The sequence below is a fragment of the Neodiprion pinetum genome, chromosome 2 (genome assembly GCF_021155775.2).
Source record: "Neodiprion pinetum isolate iyNeoPine1 chromosome 2, iyNeoPine1.2, whole genome shotgun sequence".
Taxonomy (NCBI): domain Eukaryota; kingdom Metazoa; phylum Arthropoda; class Insecta; order Hymenoptera; family Diprionidae; genus Neodiprion; species Neodiprion pinetum.
Genome location: NC_060233.1, coordinates 32,385,197 through 32,406,229, shown reverse-complemented (window position 1 = coordinate 32,406,229; position 21,033 = coordinate 32,385,197). Strand labels below are relative to the sequence as shown.

Genomic DNA, 21,033 nt, shown 5'->3' with positions numbered 1-21,033 from the left:
AAAGCTTAAATTTATTGTTGAAGCTCTAATGAATACATCAAACTGCGGTCGAATCAATTCATTTATTATTTGCACATGACCTCTGTATATTTGACAAATTATTCCTAAATACATTGAAACATATGTATTTATAATGAAATATCATGCAATGGGCTGTGTAAACTATAAACTATAATTTCTATCGAATAGCTGCTTTTATGTCAACAAGGCTTTGAGACTCAGTTCAGTTCGTCCTCCTCCTCGTCCACCTCCGACCACCTCCAACAATCGCCAACCACCTCGAACAACCACCGATGACCACCTCGGGTTGTACCTGGAATAGCAATAAATATTTTCAGTATAAAAACACATCAAAAACATTACGTAAGGATTCATATAATCACAGGTTTTGTTTTTTGGCTGTAACTTTCGATGCGTTGATCGCAGCGTATTGGAACTGCGCCCAATCGATTTCTCCCGCAAAATTACGTTGGAATAGTGCCAGAAAGAATTTATTCCAGCACTTTTCAAAATCGCCAAGATTTTCGCCAAAAATGCAAAGGGGTTAGCCTTACTTTTTTTCCATTTTTGGACCCGAAAATTTTTGGTCTCAGATTTGATTTAAATGACCCTTTCCTGACCAATTGGACCCCCAGGAACTCAGAAAACGCAGCGAAAAGAGCGTGGGATCAACAGAAAAGAAGTAACGAAGGAAAAAGCCCCTGCTGAAAAATGTCTTTTCCTTATCGTCGTAAGGATCCCTATTTTATCCCCTATGTGTATCAAACTCATAATCACAACAACTAAGGCAACTACGAATACTGATTTAGAAAAATTTAGTGGAACCTTTGTCAAAAATCTCACATATTGTTAAACAGTATGCAAGCATATACAGTATTTTAAACACTTCACATATACATCATTTTTATGAAAACTAACTTTGTCAGCTTACTGAATCGTTGCTTCCAATTAAGGATTGCCACCACAACGAAATGTGCAGCCGTATTATATCAAACAAACATGCAGCAACACGTGTTTTAAAGTTGTGCTGACATCCACCATATCAATTGTATCGACCAAACAACCGTGTAGCACGATGGAGGAACCTGAGAGAAAGTCGATGCTGCATTTCGTCGAGAGCAACAGAGCCTCGGATATCTGCAGACTGATTTATTGCGCCAAAACGAACGAATCGAGTGACCATGTATTAAAAGCGTTCAGTCTCGCCGCCAAGGAATATTCCTCCGAAGCAGTGACCGGATTGCTGTTAGTATATCCCCAATACCTCGTGCACTTGATCGAAGCACCGGAAGAAGAGATTTTCCAACTGTGTAGATACTTGTTCGTCAAATGTTCGCCCTTTACGGGCCGCACGAAATGCTTTCCTGCTCAAGTTGAAGCGGGTGGTAGATTTTTCAATAAATGGTACGGGAGAAAGGCTTCGGAATATAATTTTACTCAAGAGAAGCAGCCTCCAAACGACAACCTCGAAGACAATTTCGAAATCGCTTCTACAACGTACAAAAGGACGCTACTTAATTTGTACCAGTTTTATCGCGAGCTCAGACTACTGAGCGACAAGAATCACGTAATTTCATTGAGTTTTGATTTTGAAAAATAAATGGAAATATAATGTGATTAAATCAACAGCGTTTTATGTACCTACGTTGATCATATAGAATTTGCAGCTGATTGTACGTTAATGTTGTGATTGTCTATTGCCAGAAACTGATGGTGGAGCGATTGGAATCCCTTAACGAAGACGGTCATCGACTACTTGCATGCAGTGCAACGATGGAATTTATCTTGAATAGTCGTTGGGGTCAGAGTGTGCAGGAATTGACTGACCATTTTTTGAATCCGGTGTCTGTCGATCCTAACACAGCTTGGCCAATTCCAAAGATAACTTTACCACGAGTTGATTTCCAGAAAATTGACGGAATGAAAGACGAGTTGAAAAGGAGCAGTACTTCATAATGTCTAATGTGACTAATAGCAAAAAAAAAGTGTATCATGTTGATTGCAAGCCTCTACGTGTCATTAAACGAATAAATTCAATCAAATACATGCAGCTCTGTTTCTTTTCATTCCTGCAGGTCATATCAACAATGTCCTTGCGAAGGACTTTGAAATAAAAAAAAAAAAAAATGGTAACTTTTAATTCAGTAATCAAATGTGCACATCATTTATACGTTGACGCAGCGTATTGCCATGTCAAGATTATCAAAATCTCTAGACTGAATGCGGAAAAAGTTCAGTTATTGCTATAGCCTTTGTCAAATAACCAGCGTTAGTAATATTCGAGTATATATAGTAAGAAGAGGCTATTTCAGAAAGTGCAAGACGAGCAGGCTATATTATGTGAAACGTGTGAAGGACAGGACATCGCTCAAAATGAGGAAATAACGATCTATTTCGCATTTGATTACCATAATTCTTGTCACTGATACTGTGGGTAATATACCTAGGCGAAGTAGCTCGTTCTCCACGCTTCCGCGTATTAGACCATTTTTCACAATTTTACGTGAATAAAAGTCTCTTTCTCCTGACTAGTAGTTCACATCTTCAGATATAAGGTAACCTTGTATTTATTTAATCATACAAGATCATGAGTTATAAAATTTGTAGTAATTTTACTGTAAGTACGAAACTAAACTTATGCTAAGATATGGCGGTCACAAGTTACAAACTTGCTTTGGTGTATTTTATCCACCTTGCAGTAAACTATGCATTCGATATTCGATATTCTGAAGACAATTTACACTATTTTATCTTTATCTATAACTAGCTTGACAATAATACTCTCAGGTGACTGTCTTCATTTTCTAGTACAGACAACACCGTTCGGCTACTGCCTGGCAATCTGCACTGTTGCAAATCTCAGCGAGTATTAAGCTGCGCGTTCAGGTCTCAGTTGAAAGGTGCTGTCAACCGAAGCCGCATTTAAAATCAATAGCAAGTAGTTGCCGAGGATGAGTAAAATTATCAACAACTTGGCGGCTCTTCTATCGATATAAAGAGCTCAAAGTTAAGTCATTGCAAAGTATCACACCAACAGTATTGAAAGTAGAAAACAGTATTTCGATAGAGATATCTTTAATGTTAGAACGCGCTGTACGATGATACGCAATAAAACTTGGTTTCAATATATTGCGTGTAAGCTGATTTGAAATTGTAGAGATTGCGAAGTTGCTGTAAAATCGCGGTTAAATGTTGCTTGTTAATGATGGCGATTCTTCTATGAATTATTTTAAGATACACATAATAACAACCTGAGAAAGTTAAAGTGAAAGGTCTGCGATGAAGATGGTAGCTCCACGTAGTTATCTTGCGAACCCGGTGCACTAAGCCGTGATGCTTTACATTACAGAACCCAATACTTTCGGTAGTAACGAAGTATCAGCGGCTTCCTACGATCGTGGCATAAAATAATACATGCAAGTGTAACCAATTGCGGAAGGTGAAATTTCCACAGAATTTCGGTATAATAATTTATGGACGGTTAAAAATATTCTGCAAACCTAAATGGCGGATCTCGAACGTGTATATGTAGATACGCATGGTACGACGGTGTGAATAACTCATCGGATCTTATACTATTCGATGTTCAAGCAGAGGTGAAATGAAAAACGAAGTATAATTCCGACAATTTATTTCTCGACCACGTGGTGTTTTTCCATAACAATAATTAGAAGTCTGGATTTATAGACTTTGAAAATTGAGACTGGCCAAAGAAAATTCTTTGAAATTTTACTCAGGTTGTTTTTTTCTGTTCTCTAAGTTCAAACTCACTACCTAAATAGCACTGTCTACACTTCTACTGCTTGTCTACACTGTAGATAATTTCTGGAGAAGATTATCTCGGATTTCTTTTCTTCTACTGTACAGTAGAGGTATCTTTCTCCAAAAAAGTTAAGACGCTCATACCAAACGTGTTTGAAGTTCACTCTCATCGTCAATATGCTGTAAACACAATAAATTAGCGAAACTGAAGTAGTGAGAAATGCCTCCACGATTAAATATCCAAAGAAAGACAAATTCAGGGCGAAACGGGGGTGGGATTACTCACCAATGATACGTGCACCAATGAAATCTATCAATTTTCTGTAGAATCCAACCGAAATCCTTTTACGTGCCCTCGCATACACATTCGGGGCCATATTGCATTGCAGGGATGTCAATGTGAGAAGGATTGCAAAATTGCAAGTATAGTTTATCCGCCAGTGAGAGGAGATAAAGCGAATACCAGACCGTTCCTGCGGCGATGTTGAGACTCCGACTGTCTGGTAGGGGTTTTGAGAAGGCAAGGCATCCCCCTCTGAGGAGCAAGTCATTGCCCGGAATATGCGGACTTATTCGAGGTGGGAATACAGCATGGACTGTGAGCGATCGAACGGAGGGTCTTCTTCACGGGGTATAAAAGCCGTGATGAGACCCCCGCGAAGAACGTGGTGTGCAGGGCATGTCTATCACTGTAAAGAAAGAAAGGAATTAAAGAAAGACACACGGGTTCGAAAGACTTGAACAAGTCGCATCACGGGGAGCAGGTAACTGAATAGGAGTACAAGGTGGTGGGAGTTATTTGGGTTACTCGTCGCAGTCGCGAATGTGGGCCGCGTATATACTAGCCTCGCGTTGTCTACAGCGTCAGTTAGTTTCGTCTCTTATTCTTCGTTCGCGCGACCAGAAGTATATCTCCCGTCTTTAACAAAATCGGCTGAAAAAGGTAAGCGATTTTCAACGATAATACGTGGTTAGAATATCTGCAAACTTGTCAACTCTCAAGGAGAACATTTTTTGTTTTTTTTTTTTCTTTATTTTTAAAGTAATAAATCGAATTTCACCGTCGGTCGATTCTTTTCATACACCTGTCGCGAAACGAAAGAGAATTAAGAGTCCGCGAATTGCCGCTCGTCTTTGTAGAGTGTCTGAGAAATTGACACTGGTATAGTATATAAACATACGGGATTTTAGCAATGAATGCGACAAAAAATGTATGTTCAATACATTTTGTCACATCTTAAGTTTTTTTGATACTAAGAAAGTTGACGATTAATTACTACCTTCTAGTTACTTAATCAAATCTGTCGTGAATTAAGTATAAGTAGCATTCATTCGAACACCTTGAACAATTAGCCTACGGTACAAACATTGATGAGGCGACTAAGCGACTAATAGATCAATTAGATGAAAGGTTGAGTGAAGGATGAGTTAATGATTTGACGATTTAATTTGACAGTAATAGTTTAAGTTCGTTGATTGATTCGAACATCAGCTGATAATGTTTGTATCTCCACGTCAGTCACTGTCATGTTCAACTTTTATTTACATCTATCATACGGCCGATGTTGAGGGGGATATGGAGTGATTTTCGACGGTGAGATTACATCTTGTACCAACGTAACTCTGATCCCCATATATTGAACGTTAGCGGTTAGTCCGTCTCTGCGGCATCTCTGGCGAGTTGGCGAGTAAAGAGTGCCGCGGCCATGTAACGGGTTCGCTGAGCTATACCTGGACGCCTGCACGGACTTCTTTGCGGCATGTCTGAAATGGTATTGTCTGGAAGAGCGCGGAGAGACATTTTCAAGCGTACTCCGTGAAAATTGGCACACTTTTTATCATTCTAATTCAAGCCGTTTCACGTCTGACGCGATTCGAAAATGCGAGATGAATTGAGGGACAATGACAAAAGAAAAGTTCAGTTTTCAATATTTTTTTATAAGGTATAGTCCCGAATTTTAACCATGTCTTTGAGGAGGAATTCGTTCATTAGAATTTATACGCGTATAGTAATGTCAAGGAATAAAAAACAGATCGAATTCCGAGGCTTGCCTGAAGAATGTTGAAAAAAAAAAAGAAAAAACATAATTAAATAGGGACAAGAATCTCATGTAGGCATGGAGAGTAGAGGATGGTCAAAAGTGGCTTCTGCGTAACGGTAAGTGATTTAAAATTCAACTTTTTTAGGCTACGCCCTCAGGCAATGATAAGTAGGTATACTCGCCATGCAAGGAAGATGAAATCTCAATTTGTCACACCGTGGAGGAGAAAACGACACGCTCACAAATAATATATTCTCCCAATTTGGTACGGTTATTTTCTATAGCGCATAACGAAGCCTCGGGGATCAATCAGAGATTCTAGCTCGATCGGCGTTGGCCAATCGTCAAATTATGCTAGATTCTTTCATGAAAATCGTTCGTGATTGCAAGACAGTAGAATGAAATTTTCAATCATTTGCATTTCGACTTCCGTTTCCGGTACGTCACGTGCGACGATTTTCACTTGTTATACTCACTCGCAGCGTCGCGACGACGCTCTGACGGAATAATAAATTTCCAACGCTAAAAGTAGACTTGCTGCAAAGCCTACAGCTGTTACCTTACCAGGGTTGAAGAAAAACAAGAACTGAAAGAAATTACTCGACAATCTGCGTCGTGACGTAATGAATATTTTCGTCGCCGACTTTCTACGTGCAATGAAATTACTGCTTATATGCCCGAGCATCGCGTAGCGAATTATTCATTAATTATTTTAATTGAAGCTTGATTAAACGCGGAAAGTTACATCTTCGCTCATTACACAGCGGGCACTGTACCTGAGAGAAGATCACCATTTTCTGTTCCCAGTGAGCGAATTGTAATACTGCATCCAGAAAAACTTCAATAACTATGTATATCTGTGATAAGGGGAAAAAAGAATTATTGGTGCTTTAAATATTTATATTAAACTCTTATGACTTGATAATATTATTTTAACATTCTTTTACATTGTATATTCATAAAACTTACTGAGTTGCAATTGTCAATTCGGTTTCACTGATAAACTCCGAATTCTCCAACCAATTGACTTTAAATTTGAACTAAGTTTTAAAACAGACAATTAAGTTTATTTTGAATACAAGTTCTTGGATTAAAATGAAAGTTTTACTTCAAACAAAGTAACACTGTTTCGTCATTTTCCCATGTCTTCAGCTACGCGTTGCTCACATCGTGATAATCACAAGGTGATTAATGTTTCTTTGTTTCTTGGTTTTTTTTGTTTTTTGTGTATTTGCAAAGTCTCGATTGCAAGTATAGTCACGTTTTCCATTTTACAATATGCACAGTAACTTATGCAAGACATGGCAGATTAAATTTCAAGTACGTAGTACGAACTAAGGAAATGATGAACCTTTACTGAAATAACAGACTACAATGCTCGTGACCCATAGAATGACGAATGTTTCCTGAAATTAGGCTACTTTTACCGTATTTCACAGAACGAGATAAAGTATAGCTGTTTAAATGACGAAACCGACAAGTAATATGGACAATGAAAGAAAAAGAATAAAAAGGAAACGCCTAAAACGGTGTATACGAAGAAGTCACGGAGGATATGCCGGTGAATGGGTCAGGCCAAGGCACAGTTCTTTTCGCGGAGTTGGTTCAGTTCGTTACTCAGAATATAACCAGGCCGCGACGCTGAGGGTTTGAAGTGTGAAATGGAAGAGCGCAAGGTGGAAATCACGGTGTGAGAGAAACTCCGTGGTTAAACAATTTTCAGACGCACCGGGCCATTAAAGTTTAATAAAATTAACAACCGGTCAAAGCGAGGAGGCGAGTCTATGCTTATTGCCGAAAGAACTGCCAATAATTACATACATCCACACAATCGCACGGATAGAAAAGTGGCTATCGATGATAGCTGCGAAACGAAACTCCGCAGATGGTGAATTACAACGCCTCTGGCGAAAGGCCGATCAGTGACTGGCCCGTGCCGAATTCACCTGCGAAACGATCAGGCCTCAGAATAATTCGGGACATTTGATATACCTCGCTGTGATCTGGGCCAGAGAAATATTTACTGCAGGCCGGTGGGCAGACCGGAGATACACGCATGTGAGTGTAGATACACATATACGTGGGACGAACGTGCGAATTCAACCGGTACATCATGACTCGACGACGGATTCCAATGTCCCCGGTCCCAGGAAGGAAATTTATTGGCCTTCCGACTGTTGACGAACCTTGCAATCGGACTCATACTTGCTCGGCATCCTTCGTTTTCTTTTTGAGGAATTAAAAGTTGCATTGGAGCGGAAATTGTTTGCCACCGATTCTGAGGTGGCGTAGTAAATTGGCTGTTCTCATTTCTACGGTTTAAATAGTGATCGAGAGAATATTATTCTACGCGTCGTTTTCATTATTTAACTGTTTTCTTTTTTATGTTATTTTTTTTTTTTACACTTCATCAACTAAACACGCGTGAAAGCTAAACTTGAAAACGAGTTTCTTGTTAGCTCTCTGTATTATAAAATCACTTGAACTTGACATTTACTGGTTCATGAATATGCATGTATATTCATATTTCGGATAATCATCATATCGGTTATGACCACAAGTTCCAAATGGATCATCGTATCGACAACACCATAAGATTTGTTTCTTGAACAAGGAAAAAAAGGATATTAGACAGAAGAGGTGTTCGAGTGTTGAGTAAATCTGATTATGAACTCTTTTCCATGATATACTCGTATGTAATTGAAATGGAATTATCCGTCGATTGACGAGACAGCTGTTCTGCTCTGGTAATTACTAGAAATCACCAATATAACTGGAAAGAAATATTGAAAATTAACTGATTCGCGTTCTTGATTAACGAATAATGCTTTTCCAGTAGCGAATGACTGGACGGTGTTTAATATTCGCGACGGCATTGTTATCCTTTTTCTTATAAGCCACTTGGTAAACCTTGTGACCCGGTGCCCTTGTAAGTCCGTTAACAGTCAGGAATACCGTAACCTGAGTTGGTTAGCGTCGCGGTATTCCGGTAGATGATGTGAATTCGCACAAGTTGTTACACAAATATAAAATGTAAACAGGCAACTGCAGTATTTATTTACTCTAGTTCAATGCTATCAGTGGATTCAGCAAATATCAGTCACAAAAAAGGATTTTCCACTGTCTACTAACCGATTACACCTGATTTACACAATTCAAGAGACCCTTTTAATTTCATCTACTTTTCTATCTTTATAATAAATTTAATGCGAATTTTACTTAATCCAGTTTCTAGTTTTGTCATTCGTCGCGCGGGGATAAAAAAAAAAGTTTTCTAAAAAAAAAATTTGCGTTGACATTTGATGATATGGAATGAGATTCGATTAAATCGAATAACATAGTTTAATGAACGAAGAACATAAAAATTAAGTTTATGTTGATTATACACATTCTATTATACATATTTTTAGGCGAAACTTTACGTTCCTAGTTATTGAGGATGCGGCAATTGTGTGTCGCGGTAATTAGATGTTTAAATACACTTTATACGCTTATCAATTGGCTAAGATTCCCTACGTGAAAGTTGGTCAGAGTCTCTCACGACGCGACTGATCCCATTCACCAGGATGATTCTGACGATGCAATATCATTGCACAAAATCATTTAAAGTCTTTAGAGAACAACTGCTTCTAATGATCTTTCACCAGTGCCGAAATAGCTACTGGAAAAGAAAAAAAACGTTATAAATACATCCGTTATCAATCAAACTCACGGTTGAGTGAAGATGAACAAATGCTGACACAGAAAAGAGGGCTACGCGGGATTCTACCAAAATCTATTAAGGTCACAAGTCTGAAACGTTCTCTATCAAAATGCAGACAAAAATTAGGTTCGAATCGTAGAGTAATAATTAATACCGCTCTCTCTCTCTCGCCCTGTCCGGCGGTGAAACTTGAAACTGTTCATAATTTATATAAACTGATTCCATGTGTGCTTTTTTCCAATTCAATACATTTTGAGAAACCGGAATTCTCGGCCTACGTTAAATTATCAATTAACGATTAGGCGATAATTATCGTGACCTGCACTGTAGAAAGTGAAACATTAATTTTCGAAAGTTCGTCACTTCCAATACATCCAGGTTGCCCGTTGTGAATAACCCGTATGGCTATCGCCCAGCTGTAGCACCCGTATATTCGACCTGTAAAACGTACCGCCAATTGATTCACATGCTCGACTTGTTCACGTGTAAATATATTCCAAGGAGAGAGAGTTTGTACTCGTCATTCGCTATCGCTCGAGGTGTCTTGAACCCCAGGATAGAGTCAGCAATCGGTGACCTTTCCCGTGTGGATTTCTTTATCTTTCTCTTCTACTTTTTCCTACTTTCCATCAGTTATTAACACGCGGATCGTGTGATTTAACGAAAACCTGATTACACGATGCATATCTACACCGTTTGAATATGTGTTTCACTAACTTCAGGGTGTCTTCAATGCATTTTTTTTTAAAGACCTTTGTAAACGTCAAGCTGGACTTGAAGCACCAAAAGTTTTTTCAACATCACAATTTTATACAATGTCACGTATAAATAGCGATTAGAGTGCACGTAGTGAATAACATTTAATAAGTATGTACATTCAGCCTTGACGCAGAAATTGTTGCCGAGCCATCCCGTCTCCTATTATTATTACAGTTACATCATTATCGTTATTTTTAATTTAATACAAATGACGAGATGCCTATGATGCAAATTGTCCATACTTGTCATGCAGCATCTCGAAGGCTCGTTGATGAGATGAAATCTGTGGCAAGGACGCACCAGCTGTCTGGTATTAGCCTTCAGGCTGTAGATGAGATCCTTGAAAGCATCAAAATTGTTCTCTAATCGCGTAGAGGAGGCTCGTAATTAATTAAGATCAAGGAGTCTGTTAGATCCGCATGTATTATTTCGTCTAGGTCAAACACTTCTGCCATAAAAGTGACGACGCTTATTTAGGACGTTTCGAATTCTTAGTCTGCAACACGGCGACTCACGTCAGCCATAAAACTTGCGCCGAGGTTGTAACGTAAGAAAGAAGCATCTGATACGGCGTACTTTGTATTACCTAAGAACACACGAGCGAGTACTTTGTTGCGCAAGGAGTGAATTACGTACAATATCCAGTCGGTTCAAAGCCCCTCCATAATCGTCCACGCTTCGTACTTACCCTGAAATGCACAATCGTTTGCACAATCATTTTCACCGCATCGCTATATCCTCGACTTCACGCGAGAGTAAGACTGTGCTATTTTTTCTTTAACCGTGTACCTACGACGGAAACACCGAGTGTAAAGTGCTAGGTGATAAACTTGAGTAAATTTATAGTCAGACGTCCGACAACTCACGGTCTGCTTCTACTGTCCTCACTTGTCTACTCGTTTAATTTTCGTCATTTCGTCTGTTTCCAGGCTGCCAAAATGTACAGGGCGTTCTACCTACTGTTTTTTATGCTCGTAGCAGTGACGGCCCAGCGTCGCCTGGCTCTGCCTGATCCAAGAAGCTGCGCTAATCGTGAGTATGCACAGACCCCCATACGTAGGGCGTAGATCAACTTATCATTGCGTCCACGTTCTTGTCGCTCATACGTGCGAGGCTTTCTACCTAAACTGGGTCACTTCTTCCCTCGTGGGCATAAATTTTTATAAAACTATAAAGTGCGTCGTGGGGTTTGGAGAGTATACTACGTATTATATCGGCGGGGATTCGATTCTGAAATCAACGGTGCTTCTCACAAAGAATTTCGATTGGTCACTGATTCAAATTTAATGCAGAAGGTTGTATTCAAAACGTAGGTAATTCAATTGATGTCTAGCGAAAAAGCTGTAACTAGGAACGTGGAAAACAAATTCTAATTCTAATTTCAGGCGTTCGTCACTCGACGTACCGAGATGCGAGAAACGTTGCCCATTCGTACTTCTTCAGTTGGGAACACGCGCCGACCAGAGGATTGGAAGTGGATTGGTTGGACGCGAGGAACATCTGCAGACGTCATTGCATGGACGCCGTATCCCTAGAGACTCCGCAGGAGAATGAATTCATTAAACAAAGAATCGCGAGAGGTAAGAGTGCCTAAAGTCGCAGTGTAAGTTGGTTCGCGGGGCAATGCACCGCGGGCATGTTACATTGAGAATTGAGAGCAGATGATTGTACGGCAGTCAGCCCAGCTTTCACTCGATTGCACCTTCACCTATCTGCATGTCTGAATTGAAACCATAATTGAGAGTGAAGGAAAGGAGGAACTATAAAAAAAAAAAAAAAAAAAAAAAAAAAAAAACGGCACGCGAAAGGATTACATATATCACGGAGTTTTTTTTCGTTTCGTAACGCGGTATTTAGATACTCGAACAATTAATAACCTGGCAAGGCCACGATATAATTGTCGTATAATTATCAAGTCTAATGGTTAGAAAATCGGCGATTATTCACTGAGCATCTAATTGATGGGTAAAAGTGAGCAATGAGGGATCGAATAGGAACAGACACGTAGAGTTATGCAGCTAAAATTTCGCGCGCGAATATTATCACACCAAGAATTGTAATTCAATCGATGATAAACGAGTATTAGGCGAATGATCGGTCAGTTAGCCATTTCGCAATTTCAGGCGCACCTGCGGCACGTAAACTGAAATGCAATACCGAGGGGCAGTAACACGAACATTACGTAAGCAAATCATCCTGGACGCGGCTACTTGCACTACCGCTGTGCAGATGTAAGCATTAACGGTTTCGTAACGCTGAGACGACTGGTGAAAACTTGCCGCTCAAGTTTCTGCATCCACGTTTATACGTAACATATATTCGAGAAAGTAAAAGAACCCCTGGAGAATCTTAATAACAATTTTAGTAATTAATCACGGGATGAATGAAGGAAGTAATTACGTATCGAGCGTCAGGTTGAAACTCGAAAGTATCAAGATGTAAAAGTCAAGTGTATGTGCGTGCAATAATTTCATGTAATTAATCAGGCTCCTTATCTATACATGAATCTCGAGAATAGGTTCCGAAAATTGATGTTTATGCTCGTAAAAAGGAAGAGAATCTTGACTAATGTGATAAATATTCATCTAAAATTGTGGCCAGCGAAGTATGTACCTACTGGTGTGCCCAAATTGGCTAAGAATTTTTTTCACCTTTTCCTCAGTATTTTACAATTTTTAGACAACTGGACTTACGGCAGTAAAGGCTGGAGTATTTAATGACAAAAGTGTCGAAAGTTCTGTGAATTGTTGTCAATTCAGCAATTTTAATAATTACGAAATTACTACGTACCTCGAAAAATTACCTCTAGGCAATTTCTCCAGCCTCGTAGAAAAGTCTAATATACGCATACGTAAAATATTGCGTGCGAGTGCGCGGTCAAGCGATTATTGCATTACACGTCCGAGCACCTTCGTACCGCGGTAATGAAACTGTTTAAAAATTGACGCATCACGCAAACGAACGCAGTTTCTATACCGATAATCTTGTATGGATAAACTTAGACGAATGAAAAATTCTTGGAGAGGTTTAACGTACTCCGAATGCGCAAAACCCTCATCGGTTTCACTTGCAGCGACGATAACTGCGTCATTCGACTTCTAATTCTAGTTAACCTTAACCACATTTTACTAACCCTGTTTGAAATCTAGGAAACATCAAGTACATCTGGACCTCTGGCCGCAAATGCAACTTCAACGGCTGCAACAGGGCCGACCTACAGCCCCAGAACATAAACGGATGGTTCTGGTCCGGTTCCGGAGCTAAAATCGGTCCCACCACTAAACGAGACTCCGGTGACTGGAGCGCGACCGGAGGATACGGACAAGCTCAGCCCGACAACCGCGAAGCCGCACAGGTATCTTCGAACTGATATTAACATGTGATGCGATTGATTGGTTCAAGCGTGAATCACAGCAGCAATGCATGATATGGCAACGCGTACGCGTAACTTCTACGAGCTGATTTCTCGATGCGTGCGCTTCCGTCTGTGGTGAAACCACAACTGAACTATTCTTACAGTCTTCTCGTTTGGTTCGAAACAGCGTTTGCCGAACGGCGAATTTTGACAGTTGAATTCAAACGGAAATAATATCGCAAGCGAGCCAACGGCGGCTATGTTGATTTTATGTTGGCCTTTGAATTAGCTTGGCTTTTGTTTTCGGCTACTTTTCACGAGGCTTGGCCTCTTTTAACGGTGATTTTTTTGATTTTTCGCAATACGTGTGAATATAGAGAACTAATTTTGCATGACATATACGGTATCCATTTTTTTTTTTATTTGTTTTTTTTTTTCTTTTGTAATCCATTCGTGTCTTGTATGCTTGGGTTCTAGAATGATTGACAAATGTGAGTGCTTGAATTAACGATTGTAATTAATTTCAGGGTAACGACGAGTCCTGTTTGTCGATTTTGAACAATTTCTACAACGACGGTATCAAGTGGCACGACGTTGCCTGCCACCATTTGAAACCCTTCGTTTGCGAGGACAGCGACGAGCTCCTGAACTTCGTAGCGTCCCGTAATCCGGGAATTCGCTTATAAAATGGAAATTCCCGAATCTCAACGAATTTATAACTGTTAAGGAATAAGTGATTCGAGAGTTGGAAATATGTCCCTTGACCAATTGGACGATACAATTCCAATTTAGACCTGAACAGATTGCCCAAAATTACTCACCTAAATTATTATTATTATTATCATTATATCGTAATCCTTTTTTTTTTATAGTAATTATTTATGTATCACTAACCGTGCTATATGTGTCCTTATATACATACTTTTAATTATACATATATTACGCAAACCAGCTGATCGTAGGTAATTAGACTCGTTTTCATTTCTGTACGTACAGTATTTAAACCATGTAATTTCCGTACTTGGTCAATATTATATGTTTAGGATTAGTTGACACATCACTGCTGATTATTTTTATCACTATCATTATGGTATTACTGTTTAAATCCATAGCGTAGCTACTTTTCTACCGATCAGTTATTGTAAACATATAAAATTTTGTATCTTTCTTAGAAAAATAAATACCACTGTATTTCTGTACACCATCGTCAATTTCGCAACTAGCTTATCCCGATCCTTTTAAAGAAATTCGAACTTTTCTTATAAATATTTTAGCGGAACATTGCATATAGCTGCAAAAATCTTGAAGAAATTGCTTTTCGGATTTATGACCGAGGTCTGTGTTATTAATATTACATGTATATATCATTAAGCTCCATCACTCCATTCTTTAAAAACGTCGGTGTGAGCCTCATTAGAAAATCATTACCGACTATACTTTTCCTTTAATGTTTTCTTATTCTTTCTCTCTCTGTCTAATCATATCTTATTTTTTCCCGTTTATATCTCACTTAATTCTTCACAGTTTGCGTACCACGATATTACTAAGGTATACCTATAGGTGTAACACTTTCGAACGAACGAAGTATATATTTAATTCGAGTACGACAAGCTTCGCGAGTTGTAAGTAGATTATGAAATTGTTGGAAGCACATTATAGCGGGGGTAATAATTACGCACGTAATCACGAGAAATTTCACTCGCAATTATTTCATATTTTACACAGTCGATAAATCACGCATAAATTATCATCATCCCAAAAAATTTAATATCTTTCATATCTTATAACTACAATTATATACCGTTTACGTTAACAATTTTCACTTATTGCTAAATTTTTTCTCTAAATTTGAGTACAATTGGCTCTGATCATTACCTTCGTTTTTGAAAAGTTTGTACCCTATATAAATTAAGTGTTTCACGGGGTTGAAAAAAAAATATTTTCAGCTTCTGTTAACAATTGTTGTCACTTTAAGCTATCACTTTTTTAGTAATGGAGATGACGAACGTTTGTAATAATTATGGAGATTAATTTCGGTGTGTGAATGAAAATTTAATCACTCGGACGAACCAGGTATAGTTCCTTTTATTTTCCATTTTATTAAAAAAAAAGGCATTCATTTTGTTTTAACTGAAATTTAAAGTACAAATGGTATAGACGATTGTGGTAATGATAATTAATAATCATAATCATAATAATCATAATAAATATACTATATTATTATGTATATATTTTATATATATACGGGTGTATATATACCAATATATATATATATATATATATATACATATGTAGGTATAAGTAGTGTTACCAATGAGATGTGTTCAGTGGCAGCTTATATGTTATAATGATTAGGATAATTATGCAGGGGTCACGACGATTAAACCATAACAAATTTCTCACGTCATTATGATTATTACTACTATTATTATTCATATCGTATAAGTATCGCGCTCGGCTCGTGTATACTGAATCCTCTAATGAGAGACAAGACCAAAAATAATAGTAATGAAGAGAAAAAAAATATGAATAATTTGACTAGGCCGTACGAAAGCATTTAACGTGATTGGATGGTAATTAGTGCATCGTGTATGATCAATTGCATCCTTTTGTTATGTACACGGCTGCAAAACCCGCGGATTTTTTTACAACGTCTAATCGTGATGAATTTTTATCAAATCTTGTTTTTTATTTTGTATATTTTATTAATTTTTCGATTTTTATTTTTGTGAGGCAGTTAATAATATTAATCGCCTATTTTTCCGTCGGTATATTGTTACAAGAAAAGTGTACGTTATAAAACGAATTGTGAATCATAAGAAATGTATATAGGGAGAATATAGGAAACGAGTCTGATTAGACTCGGATATGTCTTGATTGTATAAGTATAATATTAAACGGTGTGAAATTATTTGACAAATGATCAATAACTTCGCACGTAGTCGAGGGTATGTATGTAGGTATTACCGTAATAATATCATAATCGCGAGATAAACGCGTTTTCAATATCAGTCTTTGCCGTTCAGTATAATATAACAAATGTATTTTTTTTTTTTAGAGTGGGCGTCAAAACTTCGAATAGTCGGTACTTCGAATGGCCGGTATATGGAAATTTAAAACATGCGAAAATGAAATAACGACAGATAAATTGTTCGAAATCTTGATTTTTGAAAGTAGTCATTGTAATCAGTGACATTTTCCGAAATCAAGATTTCGAGCAATTCATTTTTCGTTATTTTATTTTCGCATGTTTGAAATTTCGATATATCGGCCAGTCGAAATATTGACCCTTCCAAGTTTCGACCCCCACTCTTTTTTTATATGCGTCACGTATTTTTAAATACTTGTGTAATAAATTGTATAATATTTATAACAACATTGAGCGAATATTATTATTAGAAATTTATTTTTCAGAAGCTGCAGGTGTAGGAAAGGTTAATTATTGGAGCGGGTATAAAAGTCGAAAAAGGCTTCAAGAATCAACGCAATTGTGGAGTATACAATATTTGGATAAGTGCGGGAGCGCGATCAATGAAAAATGGTGAAATTTATTAATCGTATCAGTACTTGTATATGTATATGTGTACGGGTATAAAATAAAAAGAAAGTTTTATAGCATAGCCGCATACATAATATTTACAATGCCAATTTACAATGCAGCGAATATATGTGTAAATGACGTATACAATATTATAATTTTGTTGAATGAATCGATTTGAAAAATGTATGCAAAATCCGTCTCATTTGTTGCTTTTTTACTCATACGTCGGAATTTCTGGAGAAATAATTTGGAAAATTGAATAATTCCATGAGTGTGTGAAAAAAATTTTCTTGCAAACTTTCCAGAAGTTCTCGAGAAATGTCTGTAAAATTCTTTGGAAGCGTTCGGCAAATTGATAAAAATATTTACAGAGGTTTATCTTCTGCAATTTTTATGCAAAGAATGACAAAAGGTTAATACCTTTTCATACATATATCATGTAATGAAATTTTCTCCACAAGGTGGACGTAATATTCTGCGTAAGGATGTACTTTCGAGCCGAGCGACGACCTGAAATAAAATCAGCGGATAATTAGTGTATATTAGAGTAGGTGTTTACTTATAACGATTCGGTATTGGTTATAATCTACATTTGAACAACGATTAACGTTCCGGTTTATCGATCATTGCCACTGTACACACACACACTGCACATGCACGCGCGAACGAGCGAGCTACATACGTATGTAATTTATATGTATAGATACGTACTTATTGCAATAATTAAATCAAATTTAATTAACATACATATAATAACTCTTCATTTCCTAATTTCCAGTCTCTAGAATACTGCGTCTGCTGCACACTGTTTACTCCTAATTATACATACACGTAGTGACGAAGGAGAATATATAAGAGAAAATTAGCAACAAAACAATAAAAAAAAGCAAAGATAAGATTTAAAAGAATTTGGAAGAGAAGTTTTCAGTGAAATTCTAATAAAGCATCGGTGTTTAAAACGAAGGTGAAACAATCGCATAAATATGAGAAAAATGAAATTAGAAAAAATTTTAATATCACAAATCATCATCAATAATAATAATAATAATAATAATAATAATAATAATAATAATAATAATAATAATAATAATAATAATCAATAATATCAATAAGAATTGATAATTGTATAGTAATTTCAGTATTTTGTCTTCTTGTTTATATAATGTAAGGTATAATAAGTAATAGTACGTGCATTTAAATTCTTATACGGATACTTGTCACTGATTCCTAAGTATTAAATTGACTATTATTCGGTCAAGAATTTACAAATCAGTCAATTTTAGTTATGGAAATGTATACAAGCTTACACGTTTAAACATCCTAAAATAAGATTCTACAATGAATACACACACATATCGCAGAGAAACATATTTTTTTTTGTTGGTAAGAAAAATTAGTTTGGTTTTTGGTATCCTTCTAATTTTTTTCTTTTTTGTCAGTTTTCGTACGTGAAATGGACAAATATTAGAAAAATGATACGGTGAGCTATTCGCATGTAAAGTGAGAATGATAAATAAATCAGAAATCACAATTACATGTAATAACCCTTTCTCTTCACATACGTATCTGTATAAATCTATAATGTAAGGAATGAAAAAAAGAAAAAAAAAAAAAAGAAAAAAGGGACTGAAATAAAGAAATAAATTAATAATCGATATAAATATCTAACGAAATAATAATGTTTAACATATGCTTAGTCATCAACATTCTCGTTTGAATTTAGTGTTAAATTAATTATATAATTAAACATGTACTTGCTAACGACTCTTTCAGACTTTCTTACATAATAATATATTGTATATATATATATATAGAACTCCCGTCTCTCATGCGCTTTTACTTTTTCTTATTTTTTTTTTATTTTTTTTTTCGTTCAAGTTTTTTTTTTTTTTTCTTTTCTCTATAAATTTATATATATACTCATATATGTATATATGTATATTATTATATAGTAATATCTAGTATGGCAAATCGAAGACGTATGCCTATAATTTTGGTAATAGGCAACGACCGGAGAGATACGCCACGCGTGCCAGCGTTCCTTGAGCTTTGCGTGATCAAAATTATGACGGTTATACAAACTTTCGAAACGTAGAAGAACAGATATAAAATATATATGAGCGTTTCCAAGGAAAAGTAGAGGAAAAAACACGCAGGCAGATGACGTGACATTTCTCTCTGTATTTCAGTTAGTTATTAATATATGTTATATGAGTATACGTTGATCAGTATAAATTAGACTCGAAAAATAAATAAAATGAATATTCAATTCATAATTAATAACAACTAAAATGTCACGTATGTATGTCGGATATATAGGTATGTATTATATATATACATATATCATATACGATTTTCGTTTCTTTTTTTTTGTTTGTTTGTTTTTATATTGTGAATTAAAATTATTGCATGAATCGTATCGGTACAATTAGCTACTTATCTAAATTTATCCCGCCTTTCCTTGTATAGAAACGTCCTAATAAGGATGATAGTAATTAACATATATACATATATATATATGCATATATGTATATGTATATAATAGTAATATATACGTTTATATATTAAACCTGTGATTTTATTCGAAATAACGTGATAATATTTCTTATGAATCATATTAGTAGAAATCGCGATTGCTGGAGCTGAGGAGGATGAATTATATAGATGATTTATAATTATATATATATTCCTGTTTTCAGAATAATATAAATGTGTGTAGTGTATGTATGTACGCATGTATGAATGTACGTATGTATGTATGTATGTCTGTATAAGTATGTGTAGAATAATAACTGTTAATTAATCGCGACGGTTAAATTTTTCTACATACATATTATATTGTACGCACCATATAACACATACAATATATGCCGTAGGCTCCCTGCACTCTTTGTTTATACAACACTTGTATGGTTTTTAATTGTTTTTTCTTTAATAATTAGTTATTTTGCTTTCTTCTTTAATCTCAGTTTCGCTTCTGGAAACTAATAGTATTTATATAATTTTTCCCCTTTCCTGTTAATCTTTTCTCCTTTCTCTCTTCTATTTTTTTACTTCACCTTAAATTGAACGAGATCATCGTCACCATCGTCATAATCATCATATTATCAATTAGGTATAACGTTAATATCGATGTCAATATTATACAAACACAGGCAAAACATTTACCGTATCCACTAAAGGTGTGTAATTACGCATGGATGTACGTGTCTATCTATGCATGTGTATACGTATGTATGTATGTATGTATGTACGTATGTATATTTGTGTATGTATGTATTCGCGTCGCGTGTGTTCACATCCACACAGGTAAATATATGGGCTATTATGTATAGTAATTGCAGTTAATTTACGTAATGTATCATTATATATTACAAACCGTGTATCGTAATAAGTAATATAGTGTCTTTGTAGAGTTCCATTGACTACCCGCGTACCCTCCGCTTCACTCGGTATTTACCCCGTCCCCCCCATCGTTGGATTTTTATCATCATACCCAGACAAGTGGGTGTGTTTATGCCCTTTTATATCGCCCGCGCATCCCCTCGTTCAAATTCATTTAGAGGTTTCTTGGCTTCGGGACGTCCCTCAATTCTCCTCCTCCTCCTCGCTCTCTTCCACCGGCCCGTACATGTCGGCTAATTTATCGAATCTTGGACCCCAGGCACCCAAGTACTCGTATTCGTGCTGCTCGTCATCCGTACCTGAAAGTCGGTCGGAAATATGATTAACGAAAAAAGTGCTTTTAATTGAAGGTGAGATCCTTCATCTTCGCTTGATCGATTCAGGAAGATCCGAGGCTATTTATTAAATTTATCCACGCTTTGCGATACTACGTATTTGTTTTGCGGCAATTTCGTACGAAACGCTA

The 21,033-nt window shown here is 36.7% G+C and overlaps 2 protein-coding genes and 1 long non-coding RNA gene across 6 annotated transcripts in view; 1 reads left to right on the top strand and 2 right to left on the bottom strand.

The window, feature by feature from the left end:
- Positions 1–51: 51 nt before the first annotated feature.
- LOC138190408 (uncharacterized) lies at positions 52–13,533 on the bottom strand. Its single transcript, XR_011176307.1, has 3 exons — positions 13,400–13,533; positions 4,049–4,451; positions 52–313 (listed from the first exon to the last, which is right to left on the bottom strand). It is a non-coding gene; the product is annotated as an uncharacterized lncRNA (long non-coding RNA).
- LOC124210912 (C-type lectin 5) lies at positions 4,579–14,820 on the top strand. The gene is made up of 5 exons (XM_046609346.1): positions 4,579–4,705; positions 11,196–11,298; positions 11,652–11,846; positions 13,416–13,621; positions 14,149–14,820. The coding sequence occupies exons 2-5, from the start codon at positions 11,205–11,207 to the stop codon at positions 14,305–14,307; spliced, it is 654 nt and encodes a 217-aa protein (XP_046465302.1). The 5' UTR covers positions 4,579–4,705; positions 11,196–11,204; the 3' UTR covers positions 14,308–14,820.
- Positions 14,494–21,033, bottom strand: part of LOC124210911 (neural-cadherin) — a 67,495-nt gene continuing 60,955 nt past the window's right edge. For all 4 annotated transcript variants that reach the window (XM_069133276.1, XM_069133279.1, XM_069133278.1 and 1 more), the window contains one exon: positions 14,494–20,866. In XM_069133276.1, coding sequence (XP_068989377.1) covers positions 20,751–20,866 — 116 coding nt within the window. In that variant the 3' untranslated portion in view covers positions 14,494–20,750. The remainder of the gene's footprint in view (positions 20,867–21,033) is intronic.

Coding starts and splice junctions, on each gene's coding strand:
- LOC124210912 (XM_046609346.1), top strand. CDS start 11,205: ATGTACAGGGCGTTCTACCTACTGTTTTTTATGCTCGTAGCAGTGACG. Junction 11,299..11,651: donor TCCAAGAAGCTGCGCTAATC/GTGAGTATGCAC, acceptor TTCTAATTTCAG/GCGTTCGTCACTCGACGTAC. Junction 13,622..14,148: donor ACAACCGCGAAGCCGCACAG/GTATCTTCGAAC, acceptor AATTAATTTCAG/GGTAACGACGAGTCCTGTTT.